The sequence below is a fragment of the Bos taurus genome, chromosome 10, assembly GCF_002263795.3.
Source record: "Bos taurus isolate L1 Dominette 01449 registration number 42190680 breed Hereford chromosome 10, ARS-UCD2.0, whole genome shotgun sequence".
Lineage (NCBI taxonomy): Eukaryota > Metazoa > Chordata > Mammalia > Artiodactyla > Bovidae > Bos > Bos taurus.
This window is the reverse complement of record NC_037337.1, coordinates 1,112,883-1,138,038: the sequence shown is the minus strand read 5'-3', so window position 1 is coordinate 1,138,038 and position 25,156 is coordinate 1,112,883. Positions and strand designations below refer to the sequence as shown.

Sequence of the window (25,156 nt, the reverse complement as noted above, 5' to 3'; positions counted from 1 at the left end):
CCCAAACATTCATATTTTCCATCAGTTGCTTATAAAGATAATGCTAATATAGCCACACACACACCTAAAAGTCAATAGAGCAATTTAGGAAAGTTACATTCTTGACAGAACATCAGAATTCTATGTGAACATTTTGAATCGAATGCAGTGTGGCGGCCAAGGGAATGTGCCATGTACTACTGCATACAAAGCAAGTTTCCTACCAACTATATTAACTATTCGAAGAGAAGAACTATTTGGATTTAGTTTTTAGCATCTAACATCCAATATACTTGTTATTTATATCCAGGCATTTTGCTGTATTTATTATTTAGGAGGAGAAGGGGCGACAGAGGATGAGATGGTTGAGTTTGAGCAAGCTCCAGGAAATAGTGGAGGACAAGGAAGCCTGGTGTGCTGCAGTCCATGGGGTCGCAAAGAGTCAGACACAATTAATATTTAGGAAATTGGCATAAAGTTTTAAATTGGCATGTGATACATTTTAATTTTTACTATTTAAAACTGTAGAAAATAGTCTCCTGGCTGGTATTCCTATGTAGAATATCTGATTGTCAGGAATATTACTGATGTAGACAAAGCCTCAAAGTGAAGTGGAAAGGACTCACTGGGTTAAGAATCAGGAGAGTTGGGGAGAAGGAAATGGCAGCCCACTCCAGTATTCTTGCCTAGAGAATCGACTGGACAGAGGAGCCTGGCTGGCTACAGTCCATGGGGTTGTGAGAGTCAGACACGAATCAGCAACTAAACTGGGTATTCCAAATATTAAAAAAAAAAAAAAAGAATCAGAGGAGAGTTGGTATCTATTTCATGACTGTAAGTAAATCAAACAACCTCTCAAAGAGTCAATTTTCTCTTCAGGATTTTTTAGGAAACTCAGAAATTAAAAAATATACCTGAAGAAACTACACAAGATACAGCTAATATTACCAAGTCCTACAGTGCTTACTGTTGTTGAAAATCTCTGAAATGTTATCTGCCTTTACATCTAACAACCCTAAGCAACCCAGAAAAGTTGACTTGTTCACCTTTTCTGGATGACTTAAGCATGGCTACCAGACAGGACCAGAGCCAAGAGCCTGCATTTTTGTACCTCTCCAATGTGATTAAGTTTATATGCTAAACTCCAGACTGTTCATTTAGTTCTTCCCAGTTCCCTCTAGGTATTGTCTTGAGACTGTAAAGTCATTACTGCTCTTTACCTACATCCTGAGCATTTTCCAGTTCTCAAATGAAATAACTTTCTCATATTAAAAATAAAGTTAATTACAGTTCAACTCTCAAGGGTGATATTCAGCTGCCAGCTTTTACAACTCCCTTTTCTTAACCTATGTACCTAACTACTCAAGAGCTCAGAAATACACAGATCTGACCAACCTTTTAATCAGGGCAGCTCACGGTGTTCCCAAGAACAAACATAAGCCCACTCTTACCCGCAGTGCAGATAAAGAGTCTGTGCTATTTCAATTTAACTCTCAGCGCTAGCAGCACTGACATACTAAATCCTTAAATTACAACAGGCCAGAGAGTTGTGTCTGTGATTCTAATGCTGCCACTATTCAATTTCCCTGTAGAAATGCTTCCAAGGTAGGGATATATTTAATATGCACAGTTTGGCACTAGCCTGGTGAGACCTGAGAGTTAATGTCTGAAAAAATATGTATTTCAACACTAGCTTCTGGTGTGCTGCAATCACTTGATCAGAAACAAGTCTTGGGAAGCCTTTGCGACACAGCCACAAAAACAGTAATGCTCAGCATGCACAAATAAAAGCTAAAAGCAAACTTGTGAAGGGCAAGACTTTTCTATCTTCTTTGCCTCCTACAAAGTTAAGAAGAAAAATGTTATGCTCTCTATCAGTGGGTCCCACCATACAGGTAAGTCTGGATCAGGACTTAAACTTGCCAAAGTTTATTCAACCTTGTTTGAAAAATCTAGAAACTTATTTAAATGAGAATAAAGATGAGGTGCAAAGGTATTCATTGCAGCATTAGTTATAACAGCAAGATAAATGTCCTAAATGTCTATTAACTGAGGAATGAATGAATTCGTATCTATAATGGATTAGACATCTAGGTCAAAGAATATTGAGTAACATGAGAAAATACTCATAGTATTGTATTAATCAAAAAAGTGAGATATAGAATCATATATGATATATATGCTCTCAACCATATATAGTAAAGCAACAACATACACAATTCTCTGTGTGTATACACTGTATCAAGAAATTTATTTGCACATTAAAAAATAGGAACACTACCCTAAGATGATAACAGTGGGAGTCTTAAAATACTATTTTATTTTCTACATAAAACATGCCCCAACACACAGGCACACATGCACACAACCACAGATGCAAAGAGTATAACAGCAAGGATTAATTCACCAAAATCCCCCTGACCTAAAACACATTCTGGCACACAGAGGTTCTAAATAAATATCTGCCGAGTAAAGAAGATATACTACTTTCACAAACAGAGAAATTATTTTTAAATAAATGCATTTATTTTTAAACCTTCCTGTTCCAAGGCAGAGCTCAGATCAAAGCTCTAAACAGGCAGGATCCACTTTTTCTAGCTCAATACATGGAACAGTATCTTCTCAACCAACCTTCGACGCCTAATCATTGGATCCTCTTACATTCCTTAAATCCAAGAGGCTACTTTAGAAAAAAGGGGGGAACAGGTCAACAATATTAACTCTGCAAAAGATAAAATAGTAAACCTGGCCTTAGTTGCAGGTCTTTTCTTCATCCTCCCAAACAATTACCTTGTGATTGTAGCAGTAGCACAGGTAGGACCCAACTAGTCCTTAAAATGGAATACTCTCACATACAATTCTCTGCAATTCAGAGACCTTCACTGAAGCCACCCAGAATACACCACTAATACAGAAAGAAAACATTTTTATTGACAGCGTGATCAATTTTTAATCATCTCAAGTATATTATCTATCTGGAACATACGGGATAAATTCCCTCTTTCTGGATGCCATGCCATCATACAGCCGGGCACTCACTACTAATGGATGCACATTCATTTCACTATTAGAGATGAAAACTTGCTGCACAGCAATTTCTGTAATGTACTTCAAATATAAATGACTTGCTGATTATCTTGTATTTTGGAGCCTTTCTGACTCAAGGGGCCTCCATTAGCAGAGGTGATCACGAGCAGGCTGCCGTCAGACCACTCACATTTCGGAAGTCTGAGGTCAGGTGCTGGTGTAGTGGTTCTACTGACAGCAGACTGCTGGGGGCAAGCAGTGGGCCCGAGGCAAAAGCCCGGCTGCTTGCTGTTAGAGGCTGCAGTGTGACATCACTGCCATTAGACGGGTCTTAAAGGATTCAGAAGTGTTTGAAGTTTAAAGTATGGACATCCACATCAAAGACTATAAAGCTATTATTATAAATGCTAAATATCTTTGGATAACAAAACCATGAAAAATCCAGCAGCCTATGAAATCTAAATCTTCTGATAGACCAAATTTTTTTCCCATTTCTTTTGAAAGGAAAAATTTTCAGCTGTGTTACAAGGCATTCTGTGGTAACATCATTCAAACTTAAAAGAATATCCAGGGACTTCCCTGGTGGTCTAGTGGCTAAGACTCTGTGCGCCCAATGCAGGGAGCCTGGGTTCAATCCCTGGTTAGGGAACTATGTCCCACGGGTCGCACCTAAGACCCACTGCAGCCAAATAAACAAAGAATTGCTTTTTAAAAAGAATATTCATGTTTTCATTTAAATTTTTTAATTAAAATAGGGTTTATTTGCTTTTCTTTTAATATAAACATGAGGAAGAAAAACCACTTAAGTTGTAGCATTCTTTTCAAAATAAAACTGCAATCAATACTTGAATCTCCAAGCTCCATAAACAATATTTTTGAGGTGGTAGATTGTAATATTTTTATATCCATTATTTATCATTTATGTCTGTGTCCTTTAAAAATGATGGAACCTGTGGCACTCAATATAATGTGAAGCCTTGCTATAAAGAGAGAAAGTATTTCTGGCCCAAAAATGCTTTGTTTACAGGCAAAATTCCTAGGATTACATTTGAGAAGGTACGAGGAGAAAGATTTTACATAGTTGAGAACACTTTTTTTTTTTAATGTTTCAAGTTTAGGTGACATCATTACCAATTTCCTAAAAGACTGATTACTGGACCTCCCTGTCTTTTAATGGGCTTCCTGGTGGCTAAGTGGTACCCTGTGTTTTAAAAAGCCTGAGGTAAGGGTTTCTAAGATTTATCTTTCCTCAAATAACAGAACACACCTACAGCCAGGTCAACATACAGGATAGAAATGCTGTTTCATATCACTTACTTTCCTATCGCTGCTGCTGCTAAGTCACTTCAGTCGTGTCCGACTCTGTGTGACCCCAGAGATGGCAGCCCTCCAGGCTCCCCTGTCCCTGGGATTCTCCAGGCAAGAACACTGGAGTGGGTTGCCATTTCCTTCTCCATCATTTAAATTTTTAACTATCTAGCTTTTTTTTTTTTAACCATAAATGGTTTCATACTGTATATAATCTGTAATTTTTATAAATAATGAATTATGCAAAACTTCTGTATCTCAATAAATGAAGTATTTCTTTTAACAGTATGGATGTACAATACTATTAATTCATTTAACCATTTACCTGTTGATGGACCCTTCAGGGTTTTTTTGTAATTACCAGAATGAGAGAGCTTCTGGTATCTAATTTCCTGTATCTACATTTCTTTAGGTAGACATTTTAAATAACTGCCAATTTAATGAGGAAGCTACACTATTTGAGTATTTTAACTCACACTTCCCAGATTGCTGACTACTCATATTTTTTTCTCTTATGTGAAATATCTCTATATGACTTGTTTAATTTTTCTCTTTTTCTTCCCTGTAAGTTTTTCTATATATTCTGGATATTAATTCCATATCTGGTAGGAATGGAAATACATCCTCCTCACCTGCCATTATTTTTCTTTTGTTTATTTGCCCATAGTTATATAGAAATGTTTGTCTAATTTCTATTCCTCCAAGTTAGAAAACATTCTCCTATACTTTTTCTAAAGCAGAGGTTTTGGCGTAGAAGTCCTGCCTTGGGAGGGACTGAGGAAAACAGCCGCGGACTGAGTAGCCAGGGCGGTTTCTCCTCACGCCCCTGCTCCAAGCCCTGGAGCTGTGAGTGACCGCCCAGGAGCACCTGCTTCGAGTGCTGCTGGGGCAGGCAAAGGCTGATGCCTGCACCCGAGGAGCTATTCTGGGGAGGGAAGGGTGATTAACTGTGGCTCCTCTGCTGCCTGGGGCTCCCCACCCTAGTTTAGGGTGGGCAAGCCCCCCACCTGCCCCCCTATCCTGAGTTTACCAGAACTAGCATGGATCGGGGTGTGGCCACCTCCATTCCAGCACCCGATGGAACAGCTGATATGCCTGGAGAAGAATGAACTTACAGGCCAAAGTAACAAGGTATTTGAGAGTACAACCAGTTCAAAACACAGACAGCACAGTCAACTACAGACCTATCAGCAGCAGAAATTTTAGAAGTGACTGACCAAGAATTTTAAATTAACTATACTAAAAGAAATACAGTGACATGAAAGAACAAAAAAACACAGGAAAGAACCAAGCCAAATTACTAGGAATGAAAAATAAAATAGTTGAAGTAAACACAATGTATAGCATAAAGATCAAATGGAACAAAATTGAAACTGGAAGATCATATTGAGAAAAACTCCCAGAAAGCAGGAAAACACAAATAAATATATTTGAAAAATAGGTAAGGCCAGAGGAAAAGAAAAAATACATCCAAATTACCCAGAATTAAAAATCAAGATAATATCAATGTAGTGGTGGTTACAGCGAGGGAAATCAAAGAATGAGAGAGTTTCTGGTATCCAATTTCCTGTATCTATGTTTTTTAGATAAAAAATCTAAAAAGAGAGAGAGAACAAGATGCCGGAGGAGTAGGTGGACATGGAGTCCATCTCTTCTCCACGGATACACCAGGAATACACCTTCAGACACAGAAGTGCATGCAGCACACCAGCGGAGAGCGGACAGGAGGACCTGACCAGCAGAAAAGCACACACAGAACCACGCAAAACTCGGTAGGACAAAGGAACTCGGGGGAAAAACAGGAGTGTTAGCAGGGCTGGACCTGCCCTGGGCGGGTGGGGGACTGAAGCGGGGGTCCGATCCCCACAGCGGGGCAACTGTCTGAGTCAGAGGAAAAGCATTTAAGGCTGAGAGTGAAACAGCTGATCTGTGGCAGCCTAAATGGAATGAGAATCAGACAGTCCTTGCCGCAACCATACATATGCCAGGCAGGAATGGAGATCTACTGGAAGGTTCGATCCGGGTTCGATCCCTGGGTCAGGAAGATCCCCTGGAGAAGGAAATGGTAACCGACTCCAGTATTCTTGCCTGGAGAATCCCCATGGATGGAGAAGCCTGGTAGGCTACAGTCCACAGGGTCACAAAGAGTCGGACACGACCGAGCGACTTCACTTTCACCGAGCAGGACCCCACCCAGGGTGCCCCCTTCAGTGACTGATGTACCAAACTACAGAGCAGGACCCCACCCAGGGTGGCCTTCTAAGTGCCTGAAGCCCGAACAACAGAGAAGGACCCCAGGCAAGGGATCCCTCTAAGTGCCTGAACGGGTGGAGATACGAAGAAAGACTGGCCAAAGAGGCCCCCTGAGCACCAGCTACGAGAGGCTGGAAAAAAGCCTCTGATTGGGCCATAACTCCTGCCGCAGAGGCAGTCCGTGTCCCTGCACACTTGGCGCCACCAGGGTCCTCCCAAGACAAGCAGCTGCACCACCTTCACGCTCAACCCTCACTGGGGCAGAGCTGCCACAGGCAAAAAAAATGTCATGTGTTCATGTGCGCAGGGTCCTGTTCGACTCTTTGCGACCTTGTAGACTGCGGCCTGCCAGGCTCCTCTGTCAGAGACGGGGTTCTCCAGGCAGGAATACTGGAGCGTATTGGCCAATACTGGGTGCCATACCCTTCTAGAGCGCTATATTTCCTGCTGCCCTAGCTGCCAACCCCCTGCAACCAGAACCCCTGCGACCAGTGCAGCTGCACCACCTCCGCACCTGGCCCTCACAGGGGCAAACCCAAGTCCTCCAGGGCAGCCTCAGGACCTAAACCCCATGCAGAGGTAGAAATAACACCACAGGTGAAACCCAGGGGCAGTGTGGCTAGGAAGAAGACCCAAAACCTTCCCACCAGCTGTACAAGCTGCAGATTACATCCACACAATCAACTAGGCAGACTCTGTGTCTATGGAATATATAAAAGGCCACTGAGAGCTCCCATAGAAGAAAATGCACTAGCTCTGATAGCTGTGGACACTGGAGGCAAGAACACACAGGAGTAGGACCAGATGAGAATCTGAGCTGCCCCACAGCAGGTCCATGATCAGCACAGGAGGGCATCCTAGGGAGGCAAGGTGGACTGGGATTCCCAGTGAGAGAAAGGACTCTGACAGCAGTGACTCAAGATAAACCTTTATTATTTTCAGTTTTTGACTTGTTCTGTACATTCACTTGGATTTTTTTTCTTTTTTCCTTTTTTTCCTCCTCTGTTGTAGTTCTCGATTTTATTGACACTGAGAAATCCAATTAAGTTTTTGAGGCTTTTTTTATTTCCTCAGTCACATTTTTATTGTTGTCATAAACTGCTGCCTCTATGTTGGCCTTTTACAGTTCTGTGGAGTTTTCCTCTTTTATTTCTTTTCTTTTTAATTTTAATTTTTTAAACCTATTATTATTTTTTCTATATTTATTCCTTTGTTTGCTTTTCCTACTGTTCTTTCCCCCTTGCTGTTAATCTTTAACATATGTAAATCTTCTTTATCTACTTCTATTTAACTTGGCATATCTATTCTTTCTTTTCTTAATCTCCTTTCCTCTCAAAATATTTGTTAGTTTTATTATTGCTTTATTCCCCAATTGGATGACCCACCACCTAGAGTAATGTAAGTAAAACCAAAAGTAAACAAGTAGAACCTGATTAAACTTAAAAGCTTTTGCACAGCAAAGGAAACTATAAGCAAGGTGAAAAGACAACCCTCAGAATGGGAGAAAATAATAGCAAATGAAACAACTGACAAAGGATTAATTTCCAAGATATACAAGCAACTCATACAACTCAATGCCAGAAAAACAAACAACCCAATCAGAAAGTAGAAAAAAGACCTAAAAAGACATTTCTCCAAAGAAGACATACAGATGGCTAGCAAACACATGAAAAGATGCTCAACATCACTCATTATTAGAGAAATGTAAATCAAAACTACAATGAGATATCACCTCACACCAGCAAGAATGGCCCTCATCAAAAAGTCTACAAACAATAAATGCTGGAGAGGGTGTGGAGAAAAGGGAACGCTCTTGCACAGTTGGTGGGAATGTAAACTGATACAGCCACTATGGAAGACGGTATGGAGATTCCTTATGACCCAGCAACTCCACTCCTACACGTATACCCTGAGAAAACCAAAACTGAAAAAGACACATGTATCCCATTGCTTACTGCAGCACTGTTTACAGAAGATAGAACATGGAAGAAACCTAGATGTCATTCGACAGATGAATGGATAAAGAAGTTGTGGTATATAAACACAATAGAATATTACTCAGCCATACAAAGGAATGCATTGGAGTCAGTCCTAATGAGGGGAATGAACCTAGAACCTATTATACAGAGTGAAGTAAGTCAGAACGAGAAGGATAAATACCATATTCTAACACATATATTGCATGGGAATCTGGAATGTCAGGTCCATGAATCAAGGCAAATGGGAAGCGGTCAAACAGGAGATGGCAAGAGTGAACATCGACATTCTAGGAATCAGCGAACTAAAATGGACTGGAATGGGTGAATTTAACTCAGATGACCATTATATCTATTACTGTGGGCAAGAATCCCTTAGAAGAAATGGGAGTAGCCATAATAGTCAACAAAAGAGTCCAAAATGCAATACTTGGATGCAATCTCAAAAATGACAAAATGATCTCTGTTCCTTTCCAAGGCAAACCATTCAATATCATGGTAATCCAAGTCTATGCCCCAACCAGTAACGATGAGGAAGCTGAAGTTGAAAGCGTCTATGAAGACCTACAAGAACTTTTAGAACTAACACCTCAAAAAAAGATGTCCATTTCATTTTAGGGGACTGGAATGCAAAAGTAGGAGGTCAAGAAACACCTGGAGTAACAGGTAAATTTGGCCTTGGAGTACAGAATGAAGCAGGGCAAAGGCTAATAAAGTTTTGCCAAGAGAACGCACTAGTCATAGCACACACTCTCTTCCAACAACACAAGAGAAGACTCTATCGTGGACATAACCAGATGGCCAACACCAAAATCAGGCTGATTATATTCTTTGCATCCAAAGATGGAGAAGCTCTATACAGTCACCAAAAACAAGACTGGGAGCTGACTGTGGCTCAGATCATGAATTCCTTATTGTCAAATTCAGACTTAAATTGAAGAAAGTGGGGAAAACCACTAGACCATTCAGTCAGTTCAGTTGCTTAGTCATGTCTGACTCTTTACGACCCCATGAATTGCAGCATGCCAGGCCTCCCTGTCCATCACCAACTCCAGGAGTTCACTCAGACTCATGTCCATTGAGTCGGTGATGCCATCCAGCCATCTCATCCTCTGTCATCCCCTTCTCCTCCTGCCCCCAATCCCTCCCAGCATCAGAGTCTCTTCCAATGAGTCAACTCTTCACATGAGGTGGCCAAAGTACTGGAGTTTCAGCTTTAGCATCATTCCTTCCAAAGAAATCCCAGGCCTGATCTCCTTCAGAATGGACTGGTTGGATCTCCTTGCAGTCCAAGGGACTCTCAAGAGTCTTCTCCAACACCACAGTTCAAAAGCATCAATTCTTCGGCGCTCAGCTTTCTTCACAGTCCAACTCTCACATCCATATGTGACCACTGGAAAAACCATAGCCTTGACTAGACGGACCTTTGTTGGCAGGGTAATGTCTCTGCTTTTGAATATGCTATCTAGGTTGGTCATAACTTTCCTTGCAAGGACTAAGTGTCTTTTAATTTCTTGGCTGCAGTCACCATCTGCAGTGATTTTGGAGCCCCCCAAAATAAAGCCTGATGCTGTTTCCACTGTTTCCCCATCTATTTGCCATGAAGTGATGGGACCAGATGCCATGATCTTCGTTTTCTGAATGTTGAGCTTTAAGCCAACTTTTTCACTCTCCTCTTTCACTTTCATCAAGACACTTTTTAGTTCCTCTTCACTTTCTGCCATGAGGGTGGTGTCATCTGCATATCTGAGGTTACTGATATTTCTCCCAGCAATCTTGATTTCAGCTTGTGCTTCTTCCAGCCCAGCGTTTCCCATGATGTACTCTGCATATAAGTTAAATAAGCAGGGTGACAATATACAGCCTTGACGTACTCCTTTTTCTATTTGGAACCAGTCTGTTGTTCCATGTCTAGTTCTAACTGTTGCTTCCTGACCTGCATATAGGTTTGTCAAGAGGCAGGTCAGGTGGTCTGGTATTCCCATCTCTTTCAGAATTCCACAGTTTATTGTGATCCACACAGTCAAAGGCTTTGTATGACCTAAATCAAATCCCTTATGATTATACAGTGGAAGTGAGAAATAGATTTAAGGGACTAGATCTGATAGAGTGCCTGATGAACTATGGATGGAGATTTGTGACATTGTACAGGAGACAGGGAGCAAGACCATCCCCAAGAAAAAGAAATGCAAAAAAGCAAAATGGCTATCTGAGGAGACCTTACAAACAGCTGTGAAAAGAAGAGAAGCAAAAAGCAAAGGAGAAAAGGAAAGATACACTCATGTGAATACAGAGTTCCAAAGAATAGCAAGGAGAGATAAGAAAGTATTCCTCAGCAATCAGTGCAAAGAAACAGAAGAAAACAATAGAATGGGAAAGACTAGAGATCTCTTCAAGAAAATTAGAGATACTAAGGGAACATTTCAAGCAAAGATGGGCTCAATAAAGGACAGATATGGTATGGACCTAACAGAAGCAGAAGACATTAAGAAGAGGTCGCAAGAATACACAGAAGAACTGTACAAAAAAGATCTTCACAACCCAGATAATCACGGTGTGATCACTCACCTAGAGCCAGACATCCTGGAATGGTAAGTCAAGTGGGCTTTAGGAAGCATCACTACAAACAAAGCTAGTGGAGGTGATGGAATTCCAGTTAAATTATTTCAAATCCTAAAAGATGATGCTGTGAAAGTGCTGCACTCAATATGCCAGCAAATTTAGAAAACTCAGCAGTGGCTGCAGGACTGGAGAAGGTCCGTTTTCATTCCAATCCCTAAGAAAGGTGATGCCAAAGAATGCTCGAACTACCGCACAATTGCACTCGTCTCACACATTAATAAAGTGATGCTCAAAATTCTCCAAGCCAGCCTTCAGCAACACGTGAACTGCGAACTTCCAAATGTTCAAGCTTGTTTTAGAAAAGGCAGAGGAACCAGAGATCAAATTGCCAACATCTGCTGGATCATTGAAAAAGCAAGAGAGCTCCAGAAAACCATCTACTTCTACTTCATTGACTATGCCAAAGCCTGTGACTGTGTGGATCACAATAAACTGTGGAAAACTCTGAAAGAGATGGGAATACCAGACCACCTGACCTGCCTCTTGAAAAATCTGTATGCAGGTCAGGAAACAACAGTTAGAACTGGACATGGAACAACAGACTGGTTCCAAATAGGAAAAGGAGTACGTCAAGGCTGTATATTGTCACCCTGCTTATTTAACTTATATGCAGAGTACATCATGAGAAACGCTGGGCTGGATGAAGCACAAGCTGGAATCAAGATTGCTGGGAGAAATATCAATAGCCTCAGATATGCAGATGACACCACCTTTATGGCAGAAAGTGAAGAACTAAAGAGCTCCTTGATGAAAGTGAAAGAGGAAAGTGAAAAGGTTGGCTTAAAGCTTAATATTCAGAAAAAGAAGATCATGGCATCTGGTCCCATTACTTCATGGGAAATAGATGGGGAAACAGTGGAAACAGTGGCAGACTTTATTTTGGGGGGGCTCCAAAATCACTGCAGATGGTGATTGCAGCCATGAAATTAAAAGACACTTACTCCTTGGAAGAAAAGCTATGACCAACCTCCTCCATCCATGGGATTTTCCAGGCAAGAGTACTGGAGTGGGTTGCCATTTCCTTCTCCAGAGGATTTTCCCAACCCAGGGATTAAACCCGGGTCTTCTGCATTGTAGGCACACACTTTACCGTCTGAGCCACCAGGGAAATCATGACCAACCTAGACAGCATATTCAAAAGCAGAGACATTACACTGTCACCAAAGGTCCATCTAGTCAAGGCTATGGTTTATGGTATGTATAGTGGTCATGTATATGTGAGAGTTGGACTATAAAGAAGGCTTAACACCAAAGAATTGATGCTTTTGAACTGTGGTGTTGGAGAAGACTCTTCAGAGTCCCTTGAGGGGTTGCAAGGAGATCCAACCATCCATCCTAAAGAAGATCAGTCCTGAATATTCACTGGAAAGACTGATGTTGAAGCTGAAACTCCAATCCTTTAGCCAACTGATATGAAGAGCTGACTCATTTGAAAAGACCCTGATGCTGAGAAAGATTGAGGGCAGGAGGAGAAGGGGATGACAGATGATGAGATGGTTGGATGGCATCACCGACTCAACGGACATGAGTCTGGGTAAACTCCGGGAATTGGTGACAGACAGGGAGACCTGATGTGCTGCATTCATGGGGTCGCAAAAAGTCGGACACGACCGAACAACTGAACTGATCTTAACTGAATACATATATACAGAATCTAGAAAAATGGTACTGAAGATTTTATTTACAGGGCAACAACGGAGAAACAGACATGGAGAATAGACTTATGGACATGGGGAGAGGGGAGGAGAGGGTGAGATGTATGGAAAGAGTAACATGGAAACTTACATTACCATGTGTAAAATAGACTGCCAATGGGAATTTGCTGTATGGCTCAAGAAACTCAAACAGGGGCTCTGTATCAACCTAGAGGGGTGGGAGTCGCAAAAGGGAGGGGATATATGTATACCTAGGTCTGATTAATTTTGAGGTTTGACAGAAAACAGCAATATTCTGTAAAGCAATTATCTTTCAATAAAAATAAATTAATTTAATTAATAAATTAATTAAATATATATAAAAGAAAAAATTGTAGGAAGGAAAAAAAAAGTCTAAAAAGAAAGTAAACAAAAATGTAGACATTTAGGACAAGTTAAAATAACAAGGACACTCAAAACAGGTCTAAATATACAAAGGAAACAATTAGATTTGAGGGAAACTAAAATAACTTTTAAGAGAGGCAATACAGGGGGCAGGAATGCAGATCTTCAAAATTCTTCGAGAATTACTTGAGTCTTTAAACTATTTCATATGTAACTCAAACTATTTCTTGTGTAACTTCACGTGTATTCTTACTTGAGTCTTTAAACTTTTTCACTTGTAACTCTTACTAAAACAAATACTTAAAGAGTATGAAGGGAAAGAAGAGAACCCATAATTCGTAAGAGCTGGACTTAAACCCCCTGCAGCTTGGCAGCCTGGCTCAGTGAGCCCAAGGCACTTTGCATCCTATGACGTTCATGGGAAGCAGGGCCTCTTCCACAGAAGACATTCGAGGACTCACCATTTAGAGAGAAAGAAGCAACCACTCTATTAAAAGGTATGAACTTCTTCATTGTCATTTGCCTCTGATGCAAGTCCAGAGTTGACACAGGCCCATTAGGAAAAAGTTCAACTTCCTACTGCCTTTCCTCACATAGTTGTAACGAAAGTGAGTCCTCTGCCAAACACAAGGTGTGGCGGGGCTGATGCCAGACTAATGGACCTGCCAGAGTTATTAAAATGACTTCCTCAGCTGATTTCACATCTTCTTTTTCCAAACCTATATAAGAAATGAGTATTTTCTGTCCAGATATAAAGACTCCAGCACACAACTGTGAATAATTGAAGGACTGATAAAATTTGCAATGTTCATGCATCAAACACAGACAACAGCGCATGAAGATAGGATTTTGGCAAAGAGCAACGCTTGTGCTAGTTCACAGTATTTCCATCTTTCACTATTATCAAACACATGTTACAGACATAATTGCTTTGGCTATTTCCAAGGTCATACACAAAATAGTTAGCTATACTGAGTTCTTTCTTCTTGTTTACATAATCTGAGGCAGAGCCAGAGATGTCTAACATTCAAACATCTGTTCCTATTCATTGTATATAGGTCCTGAGATTGAGTTTATTCTAGTGGTAGGGAGCAAAACTAAAACAGATGAAAGAAAACACGGCAGTGCAGGAAAAGCCAACGTACCTTCAGCATGTAGTAGAAGGGGAACCAGGACAGGAAGAGGTCAGAGAAGAATTCGACAATGCTGAACACACCATATACTACCCAGTAGGTCAGCCACTGGGTATCATCTTCTTTGTTGGGGCTTTCTATGGCTTTAATTCTGAAAGGCAATACAAAAGCAAGTGTATTATGTAGTAAGATCTCAATGAGACAATTTTCATCATTATACTTTCACGCTGCCCTCCAATACCAACTGAAAAACTCAGGCAATATATGTACCATGACACTAGATGCGTGAATTCAACACGAAAACAGACAGCAAAGCAGAAATATCAAGACAAGCTATTATAACCACTTGTTACCAGTCCTCTGGTCACCAGAGACGCCAGCACCAGTTGTCTCATGAGTCTCCACCTTGCCTGGGCCTCCACCACAGCTCCAGGAAATAGCACTAATGACTGGAAACTAGAGTGATCCCCATTTTCAAGTGGGGTCCTGCCGCTAGGGACATATTAAGAATTCACTCATGTACTTCAGTTCTTATGCACTTTAACTGAAGTACATCATGAGTGAGTAGGCATTTCGATAAACAATATCTTGGGAAACACAGTTCCAGAACGCTTTCCAGAGTTCATAACATACTTCGTAACAAACAGGTGAAAACTAACATTAGTTCTGACTGTCGTCACGTGATCCTCAGGCGGTGAACTTTCCTCCCCTTATCAGTTAACACTAGGACCTTCTCAGTATCAACTACTTCTTAAACAAAATTCATTCTGTAAATAAATAGAACTAAATTTAGAATAACCTTCTTTTACTTCTGAATCAGAGGAATTTCTTCTAGTCCTAAAAATCCCTTCATTCTAAGACCTGATTCCATAATTTTTTATCCTATCCTGACATGTCTGGATACTTATAACTGAGCTGTACTGCATCAGTAAACTAGAAGAAATATGAGTCTTGTTTAGCTTATGCAATGGGTTAACTACTGAAAATACATTGGCTACTTGGTAACAGGGGTTCGCCAAAGAAACAGTCTGATGAATCATGCTGAATCATTCCCTAAGAAACCCTCTGAATTAATCAGAAGCAGCCATGGGTGTATGTGTGCCTGCCTACATGTGTGTTTTAAGAAAATGACCAAGTGGGGGAAATTATAGCTGACTGCAATGACTGTTAATGACATGAGGAAAAGGCGAGGAGAGGGTGATGAAGTGAATGTGTTTTGAACATCAAGAGTAAATACAGAACCACAAAATAAATTGAAGAGAGCTAATTATAAAATAATGGCTTGTCACATGTAGACTGTGTCTGTGTTTTAGCTTTCCTCAGAAACTAGCCGATGTAATAGGAAGTCAAAGGAAAAAGTAGGCAAGCACGTGAACCAAAGAGCTAACAAATGTACATCCGTTACATGGGAGGTTTTTTTATTCCTGCTATGCTTTAAAGCTCAACATTTAGAAAACGAAGATCACGGCATCCGGTCCCACCAATTCATGGGAAATAGATGGGGAAACAGTGGAAACAGTGCCAGACTTTATTTTTCTGGGCTCCAAAATCACTGCAGATGGTGACTGCAACCATGAAATTAAAAGACGCTTACTCCTTGGAAGGAAAGTTATGAGCAACCTAGACAGCATATTCAAAAGCAGAGACATTACTTTGCCAACAAAGTTCATCTAGTCAAGGCTATGGTTTTTCCTGTGGTCATGTACGGATGTGAGAGTTGGACTGTGAAGAAAGCTGAGCGCCGAAGAATTGATGCTTTTGAACTGTGATGTTGGAGAAGACTCTTGAGAGTCCCTTGGACTGCAAGGAGATCCAACCAGTCCATTCTGAAGGAGATCAGCCCTGGGATTTCTTTGGAAGGAATGATGCTAAAGCTGAAACTCCAGTACTTTGGCCACCTCATGCAAAGAGTTGACTCACTGGAAAAGACTCTGATGCTGGGAGGGATTGGGGGCAGGAGGAGAAGGGGACAACAGAGGATGAGATGGCTGGATGGCATCACTGACTCGATGGACGTGAGTCTAAGTGAACTCCAGGAGTTGGTGATGGACAGGGAGGCCTGGTGTGCTGTGATTCATGGGGTTGCAAAGAGCCGGACACAACTGAGCGACTGATCTGATCTGATCTGATCTGATGCTTTATTTGGTATAGAATATAGTTTATCTGGGGAAGATCCCCTGGGGGAAGGCATGGCAAGCCACTCCAGTATTCTTGCCTGGAGGATCCCATAGACAGAGGACCCTGACAGGCTACAGTCCATAGGGTTGCAAGAGTCAGACAGGACCGAAGCAATGTAGCACAAGCTTGCATGGTTTATCTATTTACATTTAAGTTGATTTTTAACAATTACAAAGTATGATAAAAATTTGTTTCTTATACATCTTACCCTGGACAAAGGGCCAACAAACATTTACAAAACCACTGATATTTTTAGTTCCATTCTATGTCATTATTACTTTTTTTACTGAAGTATAGTTGATTTACAATGTTGTGTTACTTTCTGGTGTACAGTAAAGTGACTCAGTTATTTCTGTGTGTGTGTGTGTGTGTATTTTTCTATTACATTGATAGATATGATAGATATTATATTGACAGATTGACAGTCATGTCCGACTCTTTGCAACCCCATGGACTATACAATCCACAGAATATTCCAGGCCAGAATACTGCAGTGGGTAGCCTTTCCCTTCTCCAGAGGATCTTCCCAACCCAGGGACTGAACCCAGGTCTCCCTCATTGTGGGCAGATTCTTTACCAGCTGAGCCACAAGGGAAGCCCAAGAATACTGGAGTGGGTAGTGTATCCCTCCTCCAGGAGATCTTCCCGACCCAGGAATTGAATCTGGGTCTCCTGCGTTGCAGGTGGATTCTTTACCAACTGAGCTATGAGGGAAGCCCCATTATATAGGTAGTTTATTATAAGATATTGAATATAGTCCTTTGTGTAATACAGTAGGACCTTGCTGTTTATCTATTTTATGTATAACAGTTTGCATTTGCTAACCCCAAGTTCCTAATTTAATCTGATTACCCCCCCCTTGGCAACCACAATCTGTTCTCTGTGAGTCTAAGTTCATTCGTGTTATATTTAAACTCCACACAGAGAGTTATCGTATGGTATTTGTCTTTCTCTGTCTGACTTCACTTAGTATGATCATCTCTAAGTCCATCTATGTTGCTGCAAAGGGCATCGTTTCATTCTTTTATTTTATGGCTGAGCAATATTCTATTGCATATATGGATCACATCTTCTTTATCCATTCATCTGTTGATGGACATTTAGGCTGCTTCCATGCCTTGGCTATTGTAAATAATGCTGCTATAAATACTGGACACGTATATCTTTTCCAGTTAGAGTTTTATCTAGATAAATGCCTAAAAGTGGGATTACTGGATCACACGGCAACTCCATTTTTAGTTTTTGAAGGATCTCCACACTGTTTTAGACTGTGGCTGCACCAACTTCCATTCCCACCGACACTGTAGGACTGTTTCTTTTATCAGATTCGTATGCTGATTTGCTTAGTTAGGCTGTGGTGGGTCTCCCTTGCTTCACCCGGGCTTTCTCTAGCTGCAACCGGCAGGGTCTACTGTTCATTGTGGTGCACGGGCTTCTCATTGCAGCGGTTTCTCTTGTTGCAGAGCAGGCTCTAGGCCTCAGCAGTTGCAGTGCGTGGGCTCAGCAGCCGCAGCTCACGGGCTCTAGAGCACAGGCTCAGTAGTTATGGCACATGGGCTTTGTTGCTCTGTGGCATGTTCGATCTTCCCGGACCAGGAATCAAACCAGTGTCCCTTGCATTGCAAGCAGATTCTTAACTACTGGACTGCCAGGGAAGCCTTCTAGACTTTTTAATAATGGCCATTCTGACCAGAGTGAGCTGGTACCTCATTGTAGTTTTGATTTGCATTTCTCTAATATTAGCATGCTGAGCATCTTTTCATGTGCCTATTGGCCATCTGTATGTCTTCTTTGGAGAAATGTCTGTTTAGGTCTTCTGCCGATTTTTTGATTGGGTTATTTAGTTTTTTTATTACTGAGTTTTATGGGCTGTTTGTGTATTTTGGAAATTAATTCCTTATCAGTCATATTGTTTACAAATATTTTCTCCTATTCTGTAGGCTATCTTTTCATTTTGGTTATGTTTTCCTTTGCTGTGAAAAAGCTTATAAGTTTGATTAGTCCCACTTGTTTATTTTTGCTTCTATTGCCTTGGAAAGACTACAATTATTTTTAAAATGTTAGTTCCACAGATTCAGAAACCAAAAAATAAACAGTACCCTATGTATCTCTTCATCTGGTGATTGATTCATTTCCTTTAATCCTTTTATAATACATTGGTCATCTAGTGAGTTCTGTGCTTCATTCTAATTACACCTAAGGAGGGGATGTGGGAACCTCTAGTTGACAGCCAGTTGGTCAAAAGCACAAACTAACAACCGGGGCTTGTTACAGGTGCTTCAGGTGTGAGGAGGTCTGTTTGGACTGAGCCTTTTAGCCTTGTAATTTGATTCTGTCTCTGGGTAGACAGTGTCAGAAGTGAGTTGAACTCTTGGACTCTTGGGCTTCCCAGGTACAGTGGTAAAGAATCCGCCTGCCAATACAGGAGATGCAAGAGATGCAAGTTGGGTCCCTGGGTGAGGAAGATTCCCTGGAGTAGGACATGGCAACCCATTGCAGTACTCTTACCTGGAAAAGTTCACGGACAGGGCAGCTCAGCGGGCTACAGTCCAGGACTGCAAAGAGTTGGGCGTGACTGAGGACACACACTTGGATCCTCTGCTATTACCTGAGGATCGCTGGCGGACATGGAGAAGCCTTTGGAATTGGGCCCTTTGCTTTGACCACTCTGCTGCCTTTTATCTACATTTGCTAAACAGTATTTTAACTTGTATCAGAATGAAGATACATCAAACTTTCAGGCAACATACAGGATTCAGGAATCCTAAGATGCAACTCTATCCCTAGGCCTTTGTAGTTTTTGGTCTTCAGCTAAAGAGGCAAAGATAAGGAATGGGAAGGACAGGAACTTAATAATTATTTAATTTAGCCTTCAGAATAGCCTATGTAACAGGTAACGTTATTCTCATTTTTGAGAGAAAGAAACTGCGGCTTAGGGAAGGAAAACCCCATCGGCAGGGGAGCCAGAAGTGTACTCCCACAAAGCCTGTGTCTGTCTCTCTATCCCAAGTTGTTTTCCTAGTTGGGAGAACTACTCACCACCCTGTTGCACAGTACTTAGCAAAGTGTCTGGTACTAAGTGGGCAGTTAGTAAATGTTTGTTTCATTCATACAGATACAGAAAAGTTCATAATCTGACTTTTGGAAGGGACAAGAGTCCTCTATTGGAGAAAATCAAGGCTTGGAGAGGTCAACTTGGGCACAGAGCAGACTAACAGGGGGAAAGGTCATGGTCTCAACATCCAGATTCCTGAAGGGCCATGCATCCTGCTTCCTTGAGGTGGAGGACCATTAGAAGTGAATGGGATGTTCAAGTTGGTGTTCCAAGTTGGTGCCCTAGTCCACCAGTTCTCAGACTTAGATGATGATCCACATTCACCTCAGGAACGGTTAAAAAATATATACACTATATCTTTATAGTGTATAAATATATAAAAGATAGTGTATAAATATGTAAAAACTATATACACCAGGTCCTTCAGACCTAGTGGCTCAAGCTCTCCAGCATGCACAAGTATGTGCTTTTAGAAACGTATGCAGGTGATTCTAACACACAGCTAAGTTTCAGAACCACCAGCTCCAAGATCCAGTTTCAGTACCACTTGGTCATATCATTTCTAAGACAGAAAAGCAAAATGACTGAATCAATTCCAAAAAGCTATGGCCAGAGGGTAGGCGACCCCTTTCCAGCCAAGAGAGGAGAAAAGCTCGATCCTAGAGGGACTCGGGGATTGTCGCCCCAGCGGTTGGCAACAGTTCCCCTGTGCTCTCAGAGCCCTGGGCCACGCTCTCTCCAGTGCCACGTCACCCTCAAACGGCAGACGCCAGCAGCGACCGTGGGCTCAGAACTACTGCCAGGGCAGCACAGTCCTGCACCACTCTCTGCCCACGGTCACGGCCACCTAAACTCAGTGCTGTGCCTCCTGCTCCAGGGGCACTGGTCAGGGGCAGAGTTTCACCTCCGTCACGCAGGCAGCAAAAGGAAGCAAGGCCTGGGTGATCAGGAGACGGGCCTGCGGTGTGGAAGATGGTTGGCAAGCAGTTCTAAAAATTCACTGAGCAGAATTAGAAATTGTAGACTGTTGAATTGGAAGATGTCTTAAAGTTCTAGTTCAAGTTCTACATTTTATAGACACAAAATAAAATGAACTTCAGAGAGGAAAGAGTGATATTAAAATGACTTTCAACTCAAAGATTATAGAAGAAGAAATTATAGAAGCATGTGTTTATACTTATTTTTTAAGGGAAGGATGGATTGTTTAAATATATTTGGGTATATCCATACAGTGAAATATTTCTGAAGCCTTTAAAAGGATATTCCTTAACAGGGAGAGATGTCCAAGATACAAGGCTGAGTGTCAAAAAGAGATTACTAATTTTGTTTTTAAAAGAAAAAAGAAAACTACCTGTGTTTATAGACCACGAATGGCATTCAGAAATACTTTTTTCAAGTTGAATACAGTTAAGCCTCAGTATTGGAATTGTAGAATTTTGTTTTTTTAAGATCTTTCAATGAGCATGTACCATCTTTTTAAAATTGAAGCACGACTGGTGTACAATATTATATGTTACAGGTGTACAGTATAATTACAATTTTTAAAGGTTATACTCCATTTACAGTTATTACAAAATATTGGCTATAGTTGGCATTGTACAATATATTCTTGTAGCTTATTTTATACTTAACAGTTACACCTCTTAATCGCCTAGCCCTATATTGCCCCTACCCCCTCCCCTCTCCTCACTGGTAACAATGACTTTATTCTCTATATTTGTGAGAACATACTAGCATCTTTTAAAATTTTTTTCTATAACTGACTTACAATGTTAGTTTCAGTTGTAGAGTAAAGAGCATCAGTTGTACATATACAGCATGTACTACTTTTAATAACAAAAGTGAGGACAAATATTTCTATTTGAGGGAAAAACAGGAGCACCAGACTTTATATAACTATGGTCTCCTATGAGAGTAGGTCTCTTTAGGGCCTTGTTAAAAGAAACGCTGAAGTGAACAGCAGACACATTCATATAATTTCTCTCTTGAGAAAACTGCTCATGATTTTCTAACAAACTTCCCTAACAATGATCAGACACAATCTATTGTGTTTTAGGGCATTTAAAGTACTTCACTCCACACAGATGGCTCAGACAGTTAAGAATCTGCCTTCTTGAAGGAGACACAGGCTTGATCCCTGAGTCAGGAAGATCCACTGGAGAAGGGAATGACTACCCACTTCAGTATTCTTCCCTGGAGAATTCCATGGACAGAGGAGTCTGGTGGACTATAGTCTGTGGGGTCACAAAAGAGCGGACACAACTGAGCAAAAAGACACTTTTTTTCACAATACATAGAATGACATAGAGGGAGAAAAGAAGTCACACCACCCATCATATGAATTGACTCATTCTAATTTCCTCCTCATGACCAACCTAGATAGCATATTCAAAAGCAGAGACATGACTTTGCCAACAAAGGTCCATCTAGTCAAGGCTATGGTTTTTCCAGTGGTCATGTATGGATGTGAGACTTGGACTGTGAAGAAAGCTGAGCGCCAAAGAATTGATGCTTTTGAACTGTGGTGTTGGAGAAGACTCTTGAGAGTCCCTTGGACTGCAAGGAGATCCAACAAGTCCATTCTAAAGGAGATCAGTCCTGCGTGTTCTTTGGAAGGAATGATGCTGAGGCTGAAACTCCAGTACTTTGGCCACCTCATGCGAAGAGTTGACTCATTGGAAAAGGAATTGGAGGCAGAAGGAGAAGGGGACAACAGAGGATGAGATGGCTAGATGGCATCACCGACTCAATGGATGTGAGTTTGAGTGAACTCCAGGAGTTGGTGATGGACAGGGAGGCCTGGCGTGATGCAATTCATGGGTTGCAAAGAGTCAGACATGATTGAGCGACTGAAATGAACTGAATTTCCTCCTCATTCTAATTTCCTAGAAAAAGAAATGCTAAATGGCAAAATGGTTGTCTGAGGAGGCCTTAAAAATAGCTGTGAAAAGAAGAGAAGCAAAGGGCAAAGGAGAAAAGGAAAGATATATGGATTACATTTGAATGCAGAGTTCCAAAGAATAGCACAGAGAGATAAGAAAGCCTACCTCAGTGATCAGTGCAAAGAAATAGAGGAAAATAATAGAATGGGAAAGACTAGAGATCTCTTCAAGAAAATCAGAGATACCAAGGGAACATTTCATGAAAAGATGGGCTCAATAAAGGACATAAATGGTATGGACCTAACAAAAGCATAAGATATTAAGGAGAGGTGGCAAGAATACACAGAAGAATTATACACTAAAGATCTTCATGACCCAGATAATCACGATGGTCTGATCACTCACCTAGAGCCAGCCATCCTGGAATGTGAAGTCAAGTGGGCCTTAGGAAGCATCACTACAAACAAAGCTAGTGGATGTGATGGAATTCCAGTTGAGCTATTTCAAATCCTAAAAGATGATGCTGTGAAAGTGCTGCACTCAGTATGCCAGCAAATATGGAACACTCAGCAGTGACCACAGGACTGCAAAAGGTCAGTTTTCATTCCAATCCCTAAGAAAGACAATGCCAAACAATGCTCAAACTGCTGCATAATTGCACTCATCTCAAACCCTAGTAAAGTAATGCTCAAAATTCTCCAACACAGGCTTCAGTGGTACGTTAACCATGAACTTCCAGATGTTCAAGCTGGATTTAGAAAAGGCAGAGGAACCAGAATCAAATTGTCAACATCCTCTGGATCATTGAAAAAGCAAGAGAGTTCCAGAAAAACATCTATTTCTGCTTTATTGACTATGCCAAAGCCTTTGACTATGTGGATCACAAAAAACTGTGGAAAATTCTGAAAGAGATGGGAATACCAGACCACCTGACCTGCCTCCTGAGAAATCTGTATGCAGGTCAGAAAGCAACAGTTAGAACTGGACATGGAACAACAGACTGGTTCCAAATAGGAAAAGGAGTACGTCAAGGCTGTATATTGTCACCCTGCTTGTTTAACTTATACGCAGAGTACATGATGAGAAATGGTGGGCTGGAAGAAGCACAAGCTGGAATCAAGATTGCTGGAAGAAATATCAATCACCTTAGATATGCAGATGACACCACCCTTATGGTAGAAAGCGAAGAAGAGCTAAAGAGCCTCTTGATGAAAGTGAAAGAGGAGAGTGAAATAGTTGGCTTAAAGCTTAACATTCAGAAAACTAAGATCATGGCATCCGGTCCCATCACTTCATGGCAAATAGGTGGGGAAACAATGGAAACAGTGAAAGACTTTATTTTTGGGGGCTCCAAAGTCACTGCAGATGGTGATTGCAGCCATGTAATTAAAAGATGCTTGCTTCTTGGAAGAAAAGTTATGAACACCCTAGACAACATATTAAAAAGCAAAAACATTACTTTGCCAACAAAGGTCCATCTAATCAAGGCTATGGTTTTTCCAGTGGTCATGTATGGAAGTGAGAGTTGGACTATAAAGAAAGCTGAGCACCAAAGAATTGATGCTTTTGAACTGTGGTGTTGAAGACTCTTGAGAGTCCCTTGGACTCCAAGGAGATCCAACCAGTCCATCCTAAAAGAAATCAATCCTGAATATTCATTGGAAAGACTGATGCTGAATCTCCAATACTTTGGCTACCTGATGTGAAGAACTGACTCATTGGAAAAGACCCTGATGCTGGGAAAGATTGAAGGCAGGAGGAGAAGGGGACGACAGAGGATGAGATAGTTGGATGGGATCACCAACTCAATGGACATGAGTTTGAATAAACTCCAGGAGTTGGTGATGGGTAGGGAGGCCTGGTGTGCTGCTGTCCATGGGATGGCAAAGAGTCAGACACAATTGCGCAACCAAATTAACTGAACTGAATTTCCTACTATAAAAAGAAAACTAGTAAAAGATGATTAATTTCATTGAATTATGAAATAGCCAGGCTTTCCCCTTCATTTCTTCCCAATGCTCATCTGTCTTTACATTATTTTACTATTCTTGGCTTATAGTTTTGTATCCTGGAGTTACCACTTACTAGATACATGACCTTGGGCGAGTTTTTCTGGGCCTTAGTGAGCTCATCTGTTAAGTAGCGATGACAAACCTCACTGTGTTGCTATGAAGATTAACTTAGTTAGTACATGTTAAGCACTTAAACAGGGTAAGCACTCAGAAATATTACTTTATTAGGTAGTAATTACATTATGGTGATAATTTATTATTATCATAGGAGGCAAAGGATTAAAAAGAAAAGAAAGCAATAAGAACACTCCAGTCCTTCTGGCTAAGCAGAGCATAAAGGATTAATAGCATTGTTAATACAGGAAAGAGGAGATTAGAGAATTACTCAGGGATTTTAATTGTACTTCACTCTCCAAATCCAAAATGCTACAGAAAGTAAAGGGTTGGGTAAAATCCAAAAAATCCTATTTGCAGGTCAATGTAATAAATCTGAACGCTGCTTAAAACATTTTTCAGGCCTACATGGAGACTGGCCAAAAGTCTTGACACTGGTATTGAACTGGCACTGACAGAGATGTAACCACTGGCCAGCCCTCATCCAGACTACCCAGCCCCAGTGACTGTACTGGCTGCCTCCACCTTGTTGAATCATCTGTTTCTTTGCTGCTGCTTTCTAAAAGTAAGATCATGAA

General features: G+C 41.1%; 1 protein-coding gene across 1 annotated transcript in view; it reads right to left on the bottom strand.

Moving 5' to 3' along the window:
* Positions 1-25,156, bottom strand: part of REEP5 (receptor accessory protein 5) — a 50,619-nt gene that overhangs the window by 7,293 nt on the left and 18,170 nt on the right. Inside the window, 1 exon segment of the mRNA NM_001046605.1 lies at positions 14,350-14,488. Coding sequence (NP_001040070.1) covers positions 14,350-14,488 — 139 coding nt within the window.